General features: G+C 45.4%; 1 protein-coding gene across 2 annotated transcripts; it reads right to left on the bottom strand.

Moving 5' to 3' along the window:
- Positions 1 to 728: 728 nt before the first annotated feature.
- TOP3B (DNA topoisomerase III beta) lies at positions 729 to 18,125 on the bottom strand. 2 transcript variants are annotated; one of them, XM_068157272.1, is made up of 18 exons: positions 17,897 to 18,125; positions 17,590 to 17,759; positions 16,489 to 16,620; positions 15,438 to 15,544; positions 13,031 to 13,105; positions 11,588 to 11,784; positions 10,666 to 10,822; positions 9,499 to 9,612; positions 8,667 to 8,757; positions 8,114 to 8,268; positions 7,775 to 7,880; positions 7,101 to 7,247; positions 4,982 to 5,155; positions 3,638 to 3,766; positions 3,244 to 3,393; positions 2,732 to 2,832; positions 2,301 to 2,502; positions 729 to 1,449 (listed from the first exon to the last, which is right to left on the bottom strand). In XM_068157272.1, exons 2-18 carry the CDS (start codon positions 17,657 to 17,659, stop codon positions 968 to 970), a joined length of 2,589 nt encoding a protein of 862 aa, XP_068013373.1. In that variant the 5' UTR covers positions 17,660 to 17,759; positions 17,897 to 18,125; the 3' UTR covers positions 729 to 967. The 2 variants fall into 2 exon arrangements, with proteins under 2 accessions (XP_068013373.1, XP_068013372.1); XM_068157271.1 differs by having other exon boundaries at positions 17,902 to 18,125.
- Between the last annotated feature and the right edge of the window lie 1,050 nt (positions 18,126 to 19,175).

Genomic DNA, 19,175 nt, shown 5'->3' with positions numbered 1-19,175 from the left:
CAAGTTGCTCTCTGCATATTCTGTGTTCAAATGCCCTTGCACCATGTAAAACTGTGATGGCATCCTCCCATCCAACCACTAGTGCTGAAACTGTTTTTTTGGGGGGGGGTATGGATGATACAAACTTTTCTTGATCAGATGACCAGACATGATCAGCTAGGAGCACATGGAAGGAAAGGAGAAAGTATTATGTATTTGTACAGCTGGATTGTGAAATGTGGCACCCAACAGTTCAATAGGGCTATATAAACAAAAGGACACCCTCCTTTTGGCAATAAATCTAACCAGCACATGAAGTGCCAAAGTGGGGTACAGACAGTACAGATTGTATGTAAGCAGCTGTGTGAACATAGGAGAAGAGCATGAGTACTCTACCCAAACTCCAGAAGCAGGAAGAGGTCTTATTAAACAGGAACTCACTGCACAGACCATTATTTGCAAATCACTGCTCAAGGCAGACATTCCCCTTTAAATTTATCATTTCCATTTCATGAAGTTCTTGGCATTGTTCTCTTAAGCAGAAGAGGGAGATTTGAAGCAGTGCTCTTGCTACTGCAGATGTGATTTGAAAACCTGGCAGCTACCAATTACTTTCTGGTTTGGAAGACTCAAAGGCTGATGAGCCAAATCTCACTCTACACCTAAATTTTACACTGCAGCAGCCTAACACTGATCCCAACCAGCTCTTGCAATCCTGGCACTTGTATTGCTGACAGAGACCCCAGAAATGGCAGAAAAGGGAAATTTTATTTTCCTTCTATCAGTCACAAGTAACATTCAAGGTAGACATCTTTGGCTTCTCCTACTGCTTGTGAGCTCTACGCAGGCCAATGAATTCCAATGAAAAGCTTAAAAGGTTTCCTCAGTTCCTAAGAACAGAAAAGCAGTGAAGACCAAAAATACTTTCAAAATGAACCTAAAGGGAACCAAGTTTTTTCTAAGAAGTTTATTTTCTGTTATGTGGCCATTATACAAAGTAAGCAGCCAGAGCTGCCATTTTGTCCTTGGGTTTCTTTGGGTTGAGCCTTCCTCCAGGCCTCCGGCCTTTACCTCTTCCCCGGCCTTGCCTTTTGCCTTGTCCCCCACGGTGCATGGGGTGCCTCATGGCTGCATGTTTCAGCTCTACTAGATCTTGAAACACAGGATCACAGAAGACGCAGCCTGAATGCTGGGTCTCGTCCCCAGGCAGAGGAGATTTGGCTTTGTTAAAATCTACGTCCACCAGGGCCGCGTCACACAAGTCGCAGGTCTCGGCCGACACTCGCACCTTGTGAGCGTTCTCAAAGAAATGCACAATCACGTTGCATTTGTTGCAGGCCATCTTCCACTTGGGACCTGATGTTGAGTCCAGCACCAGAACCCCGTTCTCACATTCAACACACTGCCCAATTCCAAGCATGCTAAGAGAATGCTGGCACGTGGGGTGGGTGCACTCATTACAGCCCATTCCTGGGGGAAAAAGAGTAAAACCATACCACAAGGAACCCTTTGTATCACTACCCAGTTTGGAGGAAGTGAGACACAGAAGTCAAAGACAGCTTAGTGTATTATAGGTGCTCTAAACCACTGAGGAATGGAACCACTCTCCCAAAGGCAATTTGCCTTTTCACAGGTTCAGAAAAATCCCTTGCTCTTCTACAATGGCTTTCAGAACTGCCAGGCACAGCCACTGTACAGTACAGGCAGCTGGGCCACATCACTGATTAAAACTAACTATGTTTTCAGTTACATGTATGGCTCCTGACTCACTGCTGTTTTATACTTGCACTACACAAGGTTAATACAAGACCTTTTTAATTAAAAGATGGCAATAAAAAGATGCCAGGAAGCTCCTGATACTTGAAGTAGCACTTTGAAGTTCTGAGCAAATTTTAGGCTTACAGTTACCAGCCTAACTGAAGCTTTTACCCCTTCTCATACTCTTCAACACCTTTTGACACACCATCTACCTCAGTATCAAAACTCTCTCAAGACCTGGTCTTAATCTATAGTCCTATCCATCCCAAGCATACTCCAATTCACAAGGTGTCAGAACCTCAGTGCCTTTCACTGCGTTCTGAGTGTTAGAAAGGTCACCTGCCATGCATGCACAGAGATCAATTTCTTATTTCTTTAATAAAGAAAAAAATCCTACTTGGAAATAAGTTTAATGAATTTTGGTCAGTGAGCTTGATTTTAGGTATCTGTAATCTAATCTGAGCAGCACCTCATGCTAAGCAACACTTGTTAAAAACTACTGGCTACACTGCACCTGATTTATTTCAGGGAAGGTCAAGCCCTGCATGTTGCAGAATTCCTACCTTTTTTCATGTCCCTGAAAGGAGGGTGGTTGTAGCAGTATGGACAGAGTGGGTAGCTCTTCCCTCTGGATCCAGACGACCATAGCACCAGCTCAAAGTCGTCTAGGGGGCAACGCAACTCTTTGTAGAGCTTAATGGTCCCATTCTGTGGGAGACTGTAGGTGTCATCACAGTGAGAGCAGTGCAGACGACTTGGTTTGGCCTGGAAACAGCAAACAAATCTCATGCACAGCTGTAATGTCAACACAGTTCTCATCTTGCAGTAAATCCAACTGGGAATGCTCTCTGGCTTGTTCCCAATGATAAAACTTTTTATTTTGGAAATGCACATTCAAACCCCACTTGAATTCAAATTCACTAATGGAAAAGGGGTTTCTACTGAATGACCCTCAGCAAGTGAAATTTAAGTGCCAAGCATGAGGTGAACTTACCTGAATATACTTCATGAAACGATGGCATTTGCCACAGCGTGAAAGAGGTTTACCTGTAGCAGCTAAGGGTGAAAAGGACACTTCCATCAGCTCATCCATACCTGTGAAAGAGAGAATCACATTTATGTTGGAAGCCTAGTTCTGAAGAAGAAACCTTGCACAAAATCAAGTGAGAATTAACACATTCTATTTACAAAGTTTTCTTCCTTATTTAGGCTATTTACACACACAGTACTCTGCACTGAATGTGGCTAGGTAGCTCAGTTAGTCTAAAGTATTTGAAAAGTCACCATTATACAGTCAAAAAAGAAAACCTGAAGCAGAGTTTTGGAGCCATGATTCATTCCATTTCCTTCTGAAGAGTAACTTAATTTGACTGCAATCCTCCATTCCTGGCCCAACTATTCAATAAGCCTAAAGCTCCAAAAGGAGCCTAATATATAAGGATTTTCTACTAGCACCTTTGCAACAGTTAAGTAATGGTAGTCAACTCCACATGTGAAATGTTTTACCTGCAATAGAATCCACAAAATAGTGAAATTTCCTTTTGAAAATGTCAAGGGTGTGCTCCAGGACCTGATGATAATTTGCTTTACCCAGAGCTATTAAGTTGAGTTGCTTCTCTACGGCACTGCGGATTGTAGGAAGAACCAGTTCTGCATCTAACAGAGACAGCAGCAACAGAGAAACAGCAATGAAAGATCCAAAAATGTGGGTGGGAAACTGTTTATACATAAACTGACATTAAAATGAACAAATAAGTTGTAATTATTACTGTCTTTAGTATTAATGATAATTTACTCCATGCATCACTTCAGACAGAAATGCTCATACAGTGACAACACTCCTTGATACATTGAAGGCAAAAGAAGTAAGAAGGTGGAAAGGGAAGGGCATTTAACTGACCTATTTTGTAATAACCATGAACCAGAACAATGCCAAGGTTTGTAGGCTTCAGCCTCCGACCACTCTCCACTGTGACATAGTTTCGCTGGCAGATGTTGTTAATGTGGACTGGAATACTTGCATCGGTTCCTATCACACAAAAGAAAGCAAAGTATCCAGTCTGAACAAAAAGAATAATTTAATCACTTCTCTGGCTTTAGCTACAGGGCTCCTGCTTCAAATTCAGAACTATTGCCCAACTCCCAGGGCATAATAGTAAAAAGATATCTGAATTTTAAGTGGTAACTTAAGTGATAACTCCTCTTTAGTAACTGCTACGTCCATCTGCAGTTCTGAAGCATGTTTTAACCTTAATCCTTTCATCTCTTGTAAGGAATTATTACTAGGAAGTCACTTATTCTCACAATCACTCACTATAGAAAAACACAATGGAGTAAGACCTGACAGCATCATAGAATTGTTTCAGTTGGAAGAGACCTTCGAGATGGAGTCCAACCTTCAACCCTACACCACCATGGCCATTAAACCACATCCCAAAGTGCCATGTCCACATGTTTCTTGAACATCTCCAATGATGGCTGCTCTACCACCTCCCTGGGCAGTTTGTTCCAGTGCCTGATCACTTGTAGGAATGAAATTGTTCCTAATATCCAACCTGTGTTAACTACAGATGAAAGAGATAGGGCTGAGTTAGTGCTGTCAGCTTAAAATTATAGCCTGCAAATAGCTCAGTAGAGGCCCTGCAGATGCACAAAGAATGTCTTCTACAAATGAAGAATTACTGCATGCAAATGAACACAAAGTGAAGGTTAAACACCAACACTTGCAATGTCAAAGAGAAATCTGGCATTCTAGAGCCTCTTTTAATAGGTAATATTAATTGATATTAAATGAATAAAGAATGTTTGGTTTGGGGTTTTTCTTAGGGACAAATTCATTAAAATGTATCAAAGGAAACAAGTCAGATTGAAATGTGGTACGGTGGTGTTATTAGATATATAAGGCCTATGATTCAATTTGAGTCAGCAAAGCTGAAGCAAGCTGTTAAGAAATCACTCCTATGAATAGGAAGGTGCCTCCTTCCATACAACATCAGCTATTTCTGACAGAGAAGTGACAAGGATGAGTTTTGAAAGAGTAAGAAAGGGAAATGAATGGCTGGGAGAGACAATCAACCATCTGCTAAGAGGAGCTACAGGCATTGTGGTTTGAAGGGAAAAGAGATGATTATTGTAGCTGTTCAGATAAATACTGAAAGGTCAGTACTGCCAAGAGAGTTCAGAGGAGCATTTCAGACTCTTGGTAGATGTATTACAGGATAATGTAAGCTAAGCAAGTTCCTACCAATGCCATGCTTCTCCATCAGAGTGATAAGCTCTGCCTCTGTCAGGTAGTCAGGAGGGCTGGTTTGCTTCTCCAGCAATTTGATTTCACCAACTGGATAAAGATCTCCTTTCTCACAGTGGGGAAGGCTCTCTTCTAATGGGATGCTGTGCCAGGGCATAATTTCTGTGAAGCCTGGAGGTAAAGAAACAAACAAAAATAATGAGTTTACCTTCAAAGCTTTCTAAAGGACAAGCTATACATCTGTAATTTTAATATAGGCTGCATTATATAGATCAAAGCTAAGAGGCTGTCTGCCATACCATGCAGAAAATATCTGAGGCTATACTGTATTGAGGAAATACAGTATCACAGACAGTATCATTACACAGAATATCAGGGGCTGGAAGGGACCTCAAGAGATCACCCAGTCCAACCCTGCTTCTAGGGCAGGATCACCTAGGGCAGATTACACAGGAATGCATCCAGGTGGGCTCTGAATTGTCTCCACAGAAGGAGACTCCACAAGATCTCTGGGCAGCCTTCTACAGTGCTCTGTCACCCTCACAGTGAAAAAGTTTTTCCTTATGTTCTTGTGGAACTTCCTCTGCTCCAGCTTGCCTCCAATGCCCCTTGCCCTGTCACTGGACATCCCTGGAGCACAGCCTGACTCTGTCCTCCTGTTACGGTGTGCTCCAAACCCCACTTCCCCCATCTCCATCAGCGAAGGTTTCAATGGGGAAAGACAAAGGCACGAAATTGCTCTCGCCATCATCTTGCTCCTACTTTCGCTCCTGCTCCTGCTCTGGCTCCTGCCTTTATCTTGCTGGCTCCACTCAGACCTGGCTTCTCCCAGGACCCTGCCTGCCTGACGTCCTGCTCCCTGCCTGTGGTGAAACCTGCGGCTTTCTTGCAGCGCTGCTGCTCATGAGTTTCCCCTCGTAGCAGCCATGTCTATGGACACTTTGATTCTGGTGGGTCCTTTTCCTTTGGATTGTGCTGCATTATCCACAAATTGGATTACAAAACCTGTGGTTCCTGGAGCCTGCCACCGAGGAGACCTAGGGACCATCACCAAATTCCTGCTCTGTCCTTGTGAGTACAACCTGCCGTTCCCATCGGCTTTCCCAAGGTTCCTGGCTTGCCTCTGATTGTAAGTGGGGTGAAGCTAGTTTGTGGCTTAGCCTCTTCCATTTTCAGAATTCTCTAAATTGTACTAAAGTTGCCCAGAAGCATCCTGTTAGAATTTGTGATTGAATAGAACCTGTAAATAATCAAATAAGTTTTATAGCTAATTTTGGGGCAGGGTTGTTGGGAAAAATGAAGATAACTATATCTTTGTAATTTCCCTCCTCGTTAGTTCAGCCCCTATCAAGTCACCTCCTCACACTGCCCTGCACACCTGTTCAACAGGAAGGAGGTCACCTCTCAGGCTCCTCTGCTCCAAGCTGAAGAGCCCCAGCTCCCTCAGCCTGTCCTCACAAGAGAGATTTTCCACCCCCTTCAGCATCTTTGTGGCTCTGTGCTGGACTCTTTCAAGCAGTTTCCTAACGTCCTGCTTGACCTGAGGGGCCCAGAACTGGACACGCTGCATGAGATCTATTTTCTGTGTAACTTGAGTCAGGCTGATGTGTGGAAAAAAAAGCAAACACTTTCCTTAAATGAAAGCACAGTGCCAGAATGGATTGGAACAGTTTCCTAAGGAGGAAACACACATAGCAAGTCATATTAATATAGTGAGGATTACTGGGCCAGCTTACCATAAAAACCCCTGTGGTGGTGCTGCATTCTTTTCACAGAGGCCCAAGAAACAAAAAAATCTGCCTTTATCTAATTTAACCCCCAAAAGGCAACTGCTGTCTGTAAGAAAACTGGTCTTCACATTGGCAAACATGGCAATGAATCTTTGAGACTACCACATGACAAGTAAAACCTTTTCCATTGCAACTGACATATGGAGATCAAGACAAAGATTTGGTCTCTGGTCTTGACAGCTCCAAAAATGGCTTCAAATTTCTACCTGTCCCCAAAGCTTCACTTTTATATCCACTTTATTAAAAGGAGTATTAAAAGGCGGGGGGGGGGGGGGGAGAACAAAACAAAGACTGTAGCTAACTGCTTCCTCTGTGATTAGCCTTACCTGGTGAAGTGACCAGTTTCCCAATGCAGGTGAAACGTTCAGGGCCAATACTGAAGGCAATGGTGGTCTGCAGGTACTTGCAGTCGGCGCTGACCGTGGCGATGAAGTGCCGAGTTATGTACTCGTACAGTCGCCACCCATCTCCACCTGAGGACACACAACACTTGACCCACACAGCTCAACTCCTGCAGCCCTGCCTAAAGCCTGCACTAAGAAGGTACCAGATCTCCACAGGTATCACAGGGGAAAAAAATGGTATCTACAAGACAGTAACATTCAAAAGTCAATCCAGCTTCCCCTTTCAAATGTCCTGCCTGTGGCATCAGAGGGCTGGAGCACCTCTCCTATGGAGACAGGCTGAGAGAGTTGGGGCTATTCAGTCTGGAGAAGAGAAGGCTCCAAGGAGATCTTACTGTGGCCTTCCAGTATCTTAAGGGGGCCTACAAGAAAGCTGGTGTGGGACTTTTTAGGGTGTCAGAGAGTAAACTAAAATGCAGTTGATGTCTGATTTAGAAGAACAAAAAATACAGCAAGATTTCCATACTTGGAAGCTACTGTTCTAGAGCACATTTCTCCTGCCATTTAATTAATTCTATTTTCTCACAAATCTCAGGTATCTTCAAACTAGTTCCAGTACCTCAAGGAACTAATTTCCTCACAGAAGGTTCCTATACCTAATTCGGCTTCTGTTGCAGCTCTCATCGGGGTGATGGGAGGATGGTCTCCTGCATCATGGCCTTTCCTGGGACGATTAATGCCTTCTGCTAGCAATGCTTTAACCTGGGTAAAGGAAGAGAGAGAAAACAGGATGGCATAAGTGGGTAACAGATCTCTCTTGGCAGGTTAAGAAGCTTTTCAGACCTCATCCATAACAATACAACATCTATAAATAAAAGCAATTAATTACAGATACTTGTTTCTGAACACCTCCAGGTCACAATGAACCAAGTAAGGTACATTCTAAAGGACAGACTACAAGACCTCTTAGTACAGGTCTTGTTTCATGTACTCACAGTTTCTGCCCAGTAAGGATTATTGGCTTGCTGTCTCAAACAGCCTTTCAGGTCAAAGTTCTCTGGATAATGGGTGGTTTCAGTCCGAGGGTAGCTAATATAACCCTGCGTGTAAAGCCGCTCTGCTATTTGCATGGCATGCTGAGGGCCCATTCCTAGGATGGGATAGGAGAAAAAAAAGAAATGGTCTGCTCATCACCTCATGATCATTGCTTCTTGCATCTGAAAGCATACCTCAGCAAAGCATTTCATCATAGATTCATAGAATGCTTTAGGTTGGAAGGGACCTTGAAGATCATCTAGTTCCAACCCCCATGCCATAGCCAGGGACACCTTCCACCAGCCCAGCTTGCTCAAGGCCTCATCCATCCTGGCCTTGAACATCTCCAGGGTGGGGACATCCACAGCCTCCCTGGCTAACCTCTTCCAGTGTCTTTCTAAACTTGATCCCACCCCAAAATGATATATTATAGGGAGAGAAAAGCATTAAATTATATTTTAATCCAAAATATTTTGCTTTAACACACGTGAAAAGTGTAACTTTTAGACATACCTAAAGCAGCACTGGCCACCCGTAGCATTTCTACTGTGTTCAGAGCCAGTGGCCTCTGCTTCACCTTCTCTTTTTTACTCACAGATTCTACCTAGAAAAAAAATTTTGCAGTTTGGTACCTGGTGAATGGATTATTTCAATCATGCCTATAAACATGTTGCATACCTACCATTATCTCTTCTTCACAGAATGGCTTAGGTTGGAAAGGACCTCAGAGATATCTGCTCCAACCTCCCCACCAGGGGCAAGGACACCTCTCAGCTGAACTCAGCTGCTCAAGGCCTTATCCAACCTGGCCTTGAGCACCCCCAAGGAGGAGGCATCCACGACCTACCTGGGCAGCCTATTCCAGTGTCTCAACTCCCTTGCACTGAAGAACTTCTTCCTAAGATCCAGTCTAACCCTGCTCTGCCTCAGCTTCAAACCATTCCCCCTTGTCCTGTCTATAGACACCCTTATGAAAAGTCCTTCTGCAGCCTTCCTGTAGGATTCCTTCAGGTATTGGAAGGCAGCTCTAAGGTCCCCTCATAGCTCTCCATTGGATTCTGTCCAGTAAATCCCTGTTTCTCTTGAACTGGGGAGGCCAAGACTGGATCCCAGTATTCCAGTATGCTCTCACCAGATGACCACACTAGCACAGTATGAACTACAACCAAACAAATCTCTTGCCTTTTATTCTCATTTAGGCAAAGCTGAATGAAGCAAAACCCAAGACACAGATATTCTCCCCTCTTCAACAAAAGCCAACAACCCAGCATGCACAAATGAAGCCTCAAATGGCATTTCCCTGATATGAAATATGGCTCTTCTGACACTTGGCAAATACTCTTACCTTTGCCTCTTTTGCCATCTTTGTTATGTTCAGGAACATTTGAGCAATCTCCCGGTCAAAGACTCTCACTCTGTCCCAATCCAAAGTGAGAGAATTTTCCTTTTCAGGGTTCACCTGTTAGACCAAAATAAATAAATAACTAAAGTTCCACCAACTCTGTTACCAGAAGTGTAAGAATGCAAATCTCCCAACAAGAATCCAGAGAGCAAACCCTTGCAATACCTGTACTAGGACACAAGTGCCTCAAACATGCAGATGTGCTTTTTTTTACCAGGGGCTTTGAGATCTGAGGTCAGGGGGATTACTGGAATGATTCCTGCAGTTAACTGAAATATTTTGGGGTTTTTTGCAGAGCTGGGAAAGAAAGGCTGAAATGGGCAGAAATTTCAGGTCTACCATTCTGATGTAGCAAAACCCATCATTTGTTCTAAGTCATGTTTCAAATCTCAGGTTCAAAAATAAATGTGAAGCGACCGATATCAAAGCACAAAACTCTCTGAAAACAGGCCCTGAGTATTTCCTAGCATCAGAAAAGGGATGGCAGTAGACACCAGATTTCATCTGTTGTTTATTTTAAAGTCTAAAAATGGCAACTTTTCACCCTCTATCCCTTATTTGTTTAAAAAATCCTTGTGATCACAAGCAGTAAAACCATGTTGGTTTGCTCTCAGATCTTGGACAGCAGCAAGGCTATGAAACTGCTGTAAGTTGCCAAAGCACTTCAAGGGCTCAATTGCCAATTAACACAATGAGCATTTGATTTGCTTGAAAATTCCAATAGTCAGCAATGCCAATGTTTGTTGGCAGCCTAATTAATTCCTGGATTCAAATTAACAACAGAGTCAGTCCACAGACCCCAGGGAGCAAAACAAAACCATTTTAAGCCCTCTTTTTGGCTGAGTCTAAGTTTAGATGGTTAACACTTAAGAATTCTTACAAGCAGAAGACAATAACCACTTTAATACAAAACTGGCATCCTGGAATCTGCTCTTGAGAGAGTGGTGACACAGAAGGGAGCTGAATGAGAGCACATGGAGTAAACTGGAGGCATTGTGAATCCCTGTCAGCAGCAGCTGCAAATTTATGAATGAAGCAAATGAAAATAGAAATGCATTTCTTGGTAACAATGCCTGCTCCTCCTGTACAAACAACTATTGGCAAACTTACTTTAGCTTGCAGCACCCAGTAAGTCTCAGGCTTAAATGACTGGATTTTGTCGTGCCTTTCAACACAGAATCCAAGGGTTGGGGTCTGGCATGGCCCAAAGGAGATGAGGGAGCTGTCTAAATTCCCATATTTCCCCTGAAAATATTTAGTCTGAAATCTAAGAGAGTAAGAAAAAAAAAAAGAAAAAAACCACAAAGCAGGAGTAAGTACATTCATAGCCTCACTCCAGGGAAAAGCAGAGGTTTTTAACCTATACACACAAACATGAGTAATTTCTAAGACCATTGAGGCACTGGGAAAAAAGCATTCTGAGAAATACCGTCTCTTACAGCTATGTCAGACTTACTTTGCCTCACTGAATCCTGTTTATTCCCAGAGAAATGTGGGAGAACATCGTAAAATAAGATCCTATCACAGCTGCTGATAGTACTTTACCCAGCTCGGTTAGTCATAACACCCATTTTTCACTTCTTTTTATCTGTTTGGTGCTGTGCAGAATCAAGCACTAGAATTCAAGAAGGCTCCAAGGAAACCTTACAGTAGCCTTCCAGTACCTGAACGAGGATACTGGAGAGCTGGGGAGGGACTTTTTACAAGGACATGCATGGGGCAATGGCTTTGAGCTGGAAGAGAGAAGATTTAGACTGGAGATTAGGACGAAATTCTTTGCAGTGAGGGTGGGGAGACACTGGAACAGGTTGCCCAGGGAGGTTGTGGATTTCCCCTCCCTGGAGGCGTTCAAGGCCAGTTTGGATGAAGCCTTGAGCAACCTGGGCTAGTGGGAGGTGTGCCTGGCCAGGGCAGGGTGTTGAAACTGGCTGATGCTTAAGGTCCCTTCCAACACCAACCACTCTATGACATTCTGTGGACAGAGCAGCACTCCTGCCCCTCTCCCAGAGCTGTCTGCAGTCTGTGCTGTCACCTTGTAAACGCACAGCCAATTCTGAGATCCAGCTCCTGGCGGGCATCCACTGACAGGGCTTCGTTGCGGTTGGGCTCTCCCAAGTGATTCATGGCATTGCAGATGTCTGTGTCAGTAATGGAACTGAACTTAGCTCTGTAAATCATCCTCTCTGTGCCACGAGGCTTGTTCATAACAGGAAGAACAGCATCAAGAACCTAATCAGGAGCAGAAAGCATGTTTTAAGAGTATTTGAAAGGTAATTTTTTTCTTCTCTAAAGAAAAAGAACCACTCTCCCCAAAGCATTTGCTGATCTGTCAGTACCTTAAGTTCAGGCAGATGCCATGTCAATATGCTAACTGGTAAGCAAAAGCAGTGTTTGTCCAGCCACTCAGAGATGTAGGAAGTATTAACAAATATGAAGAGGTTATCTCTTAAACAGCAACTGCTGGCAACTTAGTTAAGTGTGAAGACATCACTCAATGCAGCTGCAGCACCTTTTGGGGAATGTTTTGGGGGACACCTTAGAGCTGCCTTCCAATACCTGAAGGGATCCTAGAGGAGGGCTGCAGAGGGACTTTTCATAAGGGTGTCCAGCAATAGGACTAGGGAGAATAGTTTGAAGCTGAGAGAGAGCAGGGTTAGACTGGATCTTGAGAAGAAGTTCTTCAGTACGAGGGTGGTAAAACTCTGGAACAGGTTGCCCAGGGTGGTTGTGGATGGTTCCTCCCTGGGTTGCTCATGGCAAGGTTGGATGAGGCCTTGAGCAGCCAAATATAGTTAAGAGGTGCTCCTGCTCCTGGTGGGAAGGTTGGAGTAGATGATCTCTGAGGTCCCATCCAACCTGAGCCATTCTATGAGTAGGTATCAGTTTCTGTCTGGGTTTATTTCACATATTGCCAATGACATTTAAAGAACTTAATCACTTGATCAAATGTTCTTCCTTAAACAAAAGCCAAAAATAAATTCCTCACGTGGACTTCTAGGAATAGGATGTAAATAAATAAAGAAAGAAAAATCTTGGTGCACCAGTTTTAGTTCTCTATCTTTTCCCATGCAGAATCTGCATTCCTGTGGTAAACCTGCACTCAGAAGTGGCCTCTATGCTCCAAAGAGCCTAACTGCTTAATGACACAAGAGAATAGAGATCAAGTTTTATAAGCACAGCGTAATAACTACTCCAGCTGTGAAATACACACCGCCAATTCTCAACAACACTGGAATGTTCCAACATTCAAGAGGAGTTATTGTTCACCTCAGAAGAGCAACAGCTATGAAACCGGTTTATACTCTTGAACTGACAGGTTAAAGAGTTCAAGAGCACATGGATTTTTCCATGCCTTTAAACACTTCAAATTAGTTTGAGTTTTACTGCATACCCACAAGACAATATGCAGACTGTTCTGCATGTCACAGTACAAGTATTATGGTATTGTAAGGGTTTTTTTTAAATGGAATCTTACTTCAAAACAGATGTTTTCACCTTCCTTATCACAATCCAACCACAGGACAATACAATCACAGCCTCTTCCCTCCACCTGTGAGAAAAATCACCACAGTTAGAATAGAATAAATAGAATAGGATAGAATTAACCAGGTTGGAAGAGACCTTTGAGATCAAGTCCAACCTATCACCCAACACCACCTAATCAACTAAACCATGGCACCAAGCACCCCATCCAGTCTCTTCCTAAACACCTCCAGTGATGGTGACTCCACCACCTCCCCAGGCAGCCCATTCCAATGGCCAATCACCCCTTGTATGAAGAACTTCTTCCTAACACCTAGCCTAAACCTCCCCTGCTGCAGCTTGAGGCTGCGTCCTCTTGTTCTGGTGCTGGTTGCCTGGGAGAAGAGACCAGCCCCCACCTGGTTCTTCAGCAACTCAGAAAAAGTCCTACCTCCTCACTAACTTTCTGCTTCTCTTTTAAATATTAACTTATTTAATGCAAAACCAATTGGAAAAGAGCAGAATTGACAAGAAGTCTGCAGTGGTTGAAGAGAGTAGCTTCATGGGACATGAAGTTTGCTTACAAGAAGCTTGTTTTGCAGGACCTGAAAATAAATCAGCATAGCTCTATCACAGTGAAAGTCTCCTGAAACTTCCAGAGTCTGTGTGTGCAGCCTTGGGCAGTCACTTCCCCTTTCTGATGGACAAGAAGCCAGACATGAACCAGCAATGGGCACTTGCAGCCCAGAAGGCCAATGGCATCCTGAGCTGCATCAAAAGCAGTGTGAACAGCACATGGAGAGAGGGGATTCTGCCTCTCTGCTCTGGTGAGACCTCACCTGCAGTAATGTGACCAGCTCTGGAGCCCTCAACACAGGAAGTACATGGACCTGATGGAGTCCAGAGGAGGGACATAAAAATTATCAAGGGGCTGGAACACCTCTGCTATGAGGACAGGCTGAGGGAGCTGGGGGTGTTCAGACTGAAGGCTCTGGGGAGACCTTAAAGCAGCCTTCCAGGACCTGAGGGGGGCTACAACAAGGCTGCAAAGGAATGGTTTGCAAAGGCCTGCAGTGACAGGATGAGGTGGAAATGGTTTGAAATTAAAGAGCAGATTTAGATTCATAGTATCATTCAGGGTTGGAAGGGACCACAAGGATCATCTAGTTCCAACCCCCCTGCCATGGGCAGGGACACCCCACACTAGATCAGCCTGGACAGAGCCTCGTCCAGCCTGGTCTTAAACACCTCCAGGGACAGGGCCTCGACCACCTCCCTGGACAACCCATTCCAGGGTTTCACCACTCTCATGGGGAAGAACCTCCTCCTCACATCTAGCCTGAATCTCCCCACCTCCAGCTTCATTCCATTCCCCCTAGTCCTATCACTACCTGAGATCTTGAGAAGTCCTTCCCCAGCCTTCCTGTTGGCCCCCTTCAGATACTGGAAGGCCACAATGAGGTCACCTGGGAGCCTTCTCTTCTGCAAACTGAACAGCCCCAACTCCTTCAGTCTGTCCCCACAGAAGAGGTGCTCCAGCCCTCTGCTCATCCTCATGGCCCTTCTCTGGACACCTTCCAGCACCTCCACATCCCTCTTGTAATAGGGGCTCCAGAACTGGAGGCAGTACTCCAGGTGGGGTCTCACCAGGGCTGAGTAGAGGGGGAGGATCACCTCCCTTGACCTGCTGGCCACACTTCTCCTGATGCAACCCAGGATCTGATTGGCTTTGCGGGCTGCAAGTGCACACTGAGAGCTCATGTTAAGCTTTTTGTCCAGCAGCACCCCCAAGTCTCTCTCCTCAGGGCTGCTTTCCAGCCAGTCACTGCCCAGCCTGTATTTGTGCCTGGGATTGCCTTGACCCAAATGCAGGACCCTGCACTTGCTCTTATTGGATTGGATACTAGGATTGGATTGGATACTAGGAACAAGCACTTTAGCATGAGGGTGGTGGAACACTGGCACAGGTTGCCCAGGGAAGTAGTTGAGGCTCCATCCCTGAAGATATTCAAGGTCAGGCTGAACAAGGCTCTGAGCAACCTGATCTAGTGGGGGATGTCCCTACTGACTGCAGAGGGCTTGGACTAGATGACCTTTGGAGGTCCCTTCCATACCAAACCATTTTATGATTCTGTGAATTCACATTTTTGAACGCAAGGCTAATTTCTAACACAATGCTACACTGCTCTTTCAGATTCATTAATAACACTTATTGCTTTGCAGAACCACAGAAAAATTGCATTTAATTTTCTTTTTGGAAAAAAAAACCCAACAAACAGGTGTGGCTGCTTACTCCAGCAGAGGAAGATTAGGAACAATGAATGCTTGAATATGCTCCAGATGAAACAGAAGAAAAAGAATGCCAAGGGGAAAAAAAAAGAAAACTATGCATCTCAAGTAAACCTTGTAAGAAAGAATACCTGCAAGAATTTCACCATGGTCAGTTTGGGATTAGCTTCTTTCTTTTCTGTGGGAGCTTTGCTAAAGAGTTCTGCTGGATCCACTTTGTCCCAGCTGTTGTATTTTCCTGAAAGGCAGAAATATGTTCAGTCGAGCTCTAAATGTACACTAAACATCCCTCCCCCCCCCCCCCCCAAACTAACAAACAAACAACAAACCAAGAGCAAACAACATCACTTTGGTTTCTAGACTGGTCTCAAACCTCATCTTGCTTTACCCCTAACATTATGTGAATTACAGCTATAATTCTGAACCAGGAGGGAAAGAAATATTACGCAGACATCTCTCAGAAATTCTAACCTGAACTAATAAAAGACCTGCTGGTTGTACAAGTAACTCATCAGATGAAGGAGAGGAAGCTATTTTTGCCTTGGTTTCAGTGCACACAATGTGAACATTGCACTGTTTTACTGATCATTGGTTACATTGTAATGTCTGAGCTGTTTTATGCCATTCCTTCCCCTTCCTCTGAAGCAGTATTAGAAATACTGCTTACCAGTTAAACTGTGCCCCTTCTAAGCACTGTGTAAATAAGTCAAAAGTTTAGGCCTCAGAAAACTTGTGAGGTCACTGTCATTAGAGAAAATACAGCAGCCACACAGATAGTCCCACATTTCAGAACAAGTTAGTGACAGGTGTCCCTGTGCACTACCCTCACCACATCCCTGTTTTGCAGTTTAAAGAACATCCCTTTGGAGTCTGCATTCCTTAATTACTTTCCATGCAAAGCACCAAAGCACTTTTACAAGCTCACAAACTGAGCTTCACCTCCCCTCATTTTCCAGGGATGTAATTCAGGCATGAAAACATAAATGGCACATATCCAAGGTCATGCCAGAAGTCAGCTAGAGAGCTAGAAAGAGGAATGAAGAACTAATGACCAGAAAGATCTGTTCATCCTCCTTCCTCCCTCATTCTAACATTCCTCCTGAATTATTCCTGCAAGAATTTTACTATTACAAGTCCTTCACAGTTTTACAACCCAGAGAAGTTAAAGCATTTGACAAATACCTATGAAATCCAAAGTCATGACGTGACCACACACAGAGGTCATCTTGAAGTGGGCACTCTGCCCTATGAAGGACCCAGTGTACTCATGCACAGAGCAGGCACCGTTCAGCCCCTTGCGAGAGGACATGTTTCCTGTGGAAATAGGGTCACAGAGATCAGCAGGGGAAAGAAACTGATGGAATCAGTTATTTCGTGTGAAATGACAGCGCTCTTTCTCTTAGGTCGGACAGCATGGAGCTTCCTGAGCACCAAATTCTACTCACTGAACAAGTTTTGTTTCAATTACTTATCACAGAACCACAGAATGGGTTGGATTCGAAGAGACCTCTAAAGGTCATCCAGTCCAAATCCCTCTGCAGTTAGCAGGGGTGTCATATCCTCAACTACATCAAGTTGCCCAGAGCTCTGTCAAGCCTCAGCTTGAGTATCTCCAAGGATGGGGCCTCAACCACCTTCCAGGGCAACCCGTTCCAGTGTTCCACCAACCTCATGGTAAAGAACTTCTTCCTAATATCCAATCTAAATCTAATCTTCCCTAGCTGGAAATCATTGCCCCTCGTCCTATCACTACAGGCCTTTGTAAACACTTTTGACCATTTTCAATTGAACCTATCCATTATCTCCTCCATCCTTTCCCTCCCACCAAGAACCCTATATGAAATCACAACCTGTTTTGTAGACCAGTACAGTTGGAATCAACTCATTCTATTTCCTATGTGACATAAAATATTTACTATAGCTTCAACAATCTCAGAACAGCAACTTGCTACAGGATTGACACTTTCCAGAAACCATATACACTAAGAGACACTACAGCTACATAAACCAGCAAAACCCGATTCCTTCATTCTTGAATGGCACTGGCACATAAAAATAAACAGAATGTGAAAGGCCACTCAGTTCTTCCATGAACTGCAACCTGTCCTAAGCCAGTTTTGCCTGCTGGAGCTGCATCGGGACAATTAAGTAACTCAGCAGGGTGCTTTCTCAGCCTCACTTCATCTACAGCAGTATCTGGTAACCTTGGCAGCAGACAGTTTGCATTTCGGCTCTGCAAAAGCCAGAACAAGCAGGACTGAACCGAGACGCTTTCTTTCCTACCCCTTGAAAGGATCTTGGCAATGGACTGCGCCAGAGAAGGCTTCTCCGCGACCATCAGAACGGTCTTCATCTTCAGCTGGTGAGACAGGAGGTGCCCCAGGAGTAACGGTACGGTCTGGGATTACTGCAGACGGCGGCGCGCAGCTCAGCAGCGAAAACCAGTTTTCAGCCTGGAGAACGTAAAACAGGGTCGCTGCGAAACCACCTCCAGGACAACACAGCTATGAAAACCAGACAGACGGAGGTTTTGCAGCGCCCTCCCCTCGGGGTTCCGCAGCCCCCGGTGCCTGAGCTCGCCCCGTCGCACCAGACCTTCGCCGAGACTCCCGCCGGGGCAGAGGGGCGGCCGGCAGCCACACGGCGGGGAACCGCTTCACGCCCGGGGGCTTGCGGGCAAACAGGGGCAAGAGAGAGGCCGAGAGAAGCCGAGAAGCCTCCTCGCCCCGCTCCGTCCCGTCCCGCCACTCCCAGCGGGATGGCGGCAGCCGCCCGGTGCGCTGCGGGAAAGCGAGGAGCCGCCGCGGTACAGCCCAGCCCCTCCGCAGCTCAGCAGGCGGCCATGGCCCCGCTCTGCACTGCCGGGTCAGGCAGCCGGAAGCGAGGCCTCGCTGCTTCCCTCGGGGAGTGCGCCAGCGCCCCCTAGCGGCATGGGGGAACGGCGAGGGCTCGGTGACAGTGGCTCAGATGCGTCTCATTCATTCCAGGGACCGGAACAACGGCGGCGCTGGCGGCGGGAACTGATGTGGGGTCCGTAATCCACACCGGAGCGTCAGAACAGCGTCCTGTCACCCCCTAGCCCCAAAGCCTGTGTGCAGCGTCCTGTGCAGCAGGCCTGGACGGCGCTCGGCGCCTCACGGTACAGGGCAGCTCAGCACTGGCCGCACTGGCTTCAGGCGAGCATCACCAAGGGGCAGGATCAAAGCTCTCCCAGAAAATCCATCCACAGACGTTGTATTTGCTTTATTCAGGCAGATGAAATGAAACCACTGCCCCTGTGCACTGCCTGTAATCCGGCTCCTAGTTTCCATAGGCTTAAAGCACTGTAAATTCTCCCTGCCACTAGCAGCCGCCCCTCTGCATTAACAGTGTCCCCTCCACACTCTCCATGCTAAGAGTCTCCTCCACAGCAGCCAGCCCCTTCCATGCACAGGAATTTGTCCTAAGAGTGTGAGGAGCAGCCAATACCCTTGCACCCAGAGAAGATGATGCAAATAATATTGATGTTTTGAATTATCTTGAATGTGTATCACAGCATCTTGGAAAACACCTTTTGCATGTTAAATTTTAGTTGAATGTTGATTTCCCACTTGAAAAATAAGGGGAAAGACATAGGAAGGGAAGGCCTGGGCAGAAGCCCACCTTCCCTCACTCCACATTTCCCCAGGGAGGAGGTGAGGGGTGCCCCAGTCAGGTCCTGCCCAGGGTTAGAGCTCCATTCCAGCAGAGGCTCTTTGCCCTGGGTTCCACTCCTGAGGACCCAGACCCTGCTTGGTAGGTTTTGTGGCTTGGGGCAATTTTTGACCTCTCCTGCAGCCTTCTGCTCTTCCACATGTCCAAAAATGTTTTTATGAAGGACAGTGCTAGAG

Source organism: Melanerpes formicivorus, unplaced genomic scaffold (genome assembly GCF_026170545.1).
Source record: "Melanerpes formicivorus ecotype bairdi unplaced genomic scaffold, bMelFor1.0.p_v2 SCAF_36, whole genome shotgun sequence".
Taxonomy (NCBI): domain Eukaryota; kingdom Metazoa; phylum Chordata; class Aves; order Piciformes; family Picidae; genus Melanerpes; species Melanerpes formicivorus.
Note: the sequence above shows the minus strand (reverse complement) of the source record. Positions and strands in the feature narration are given on the sequence as shown.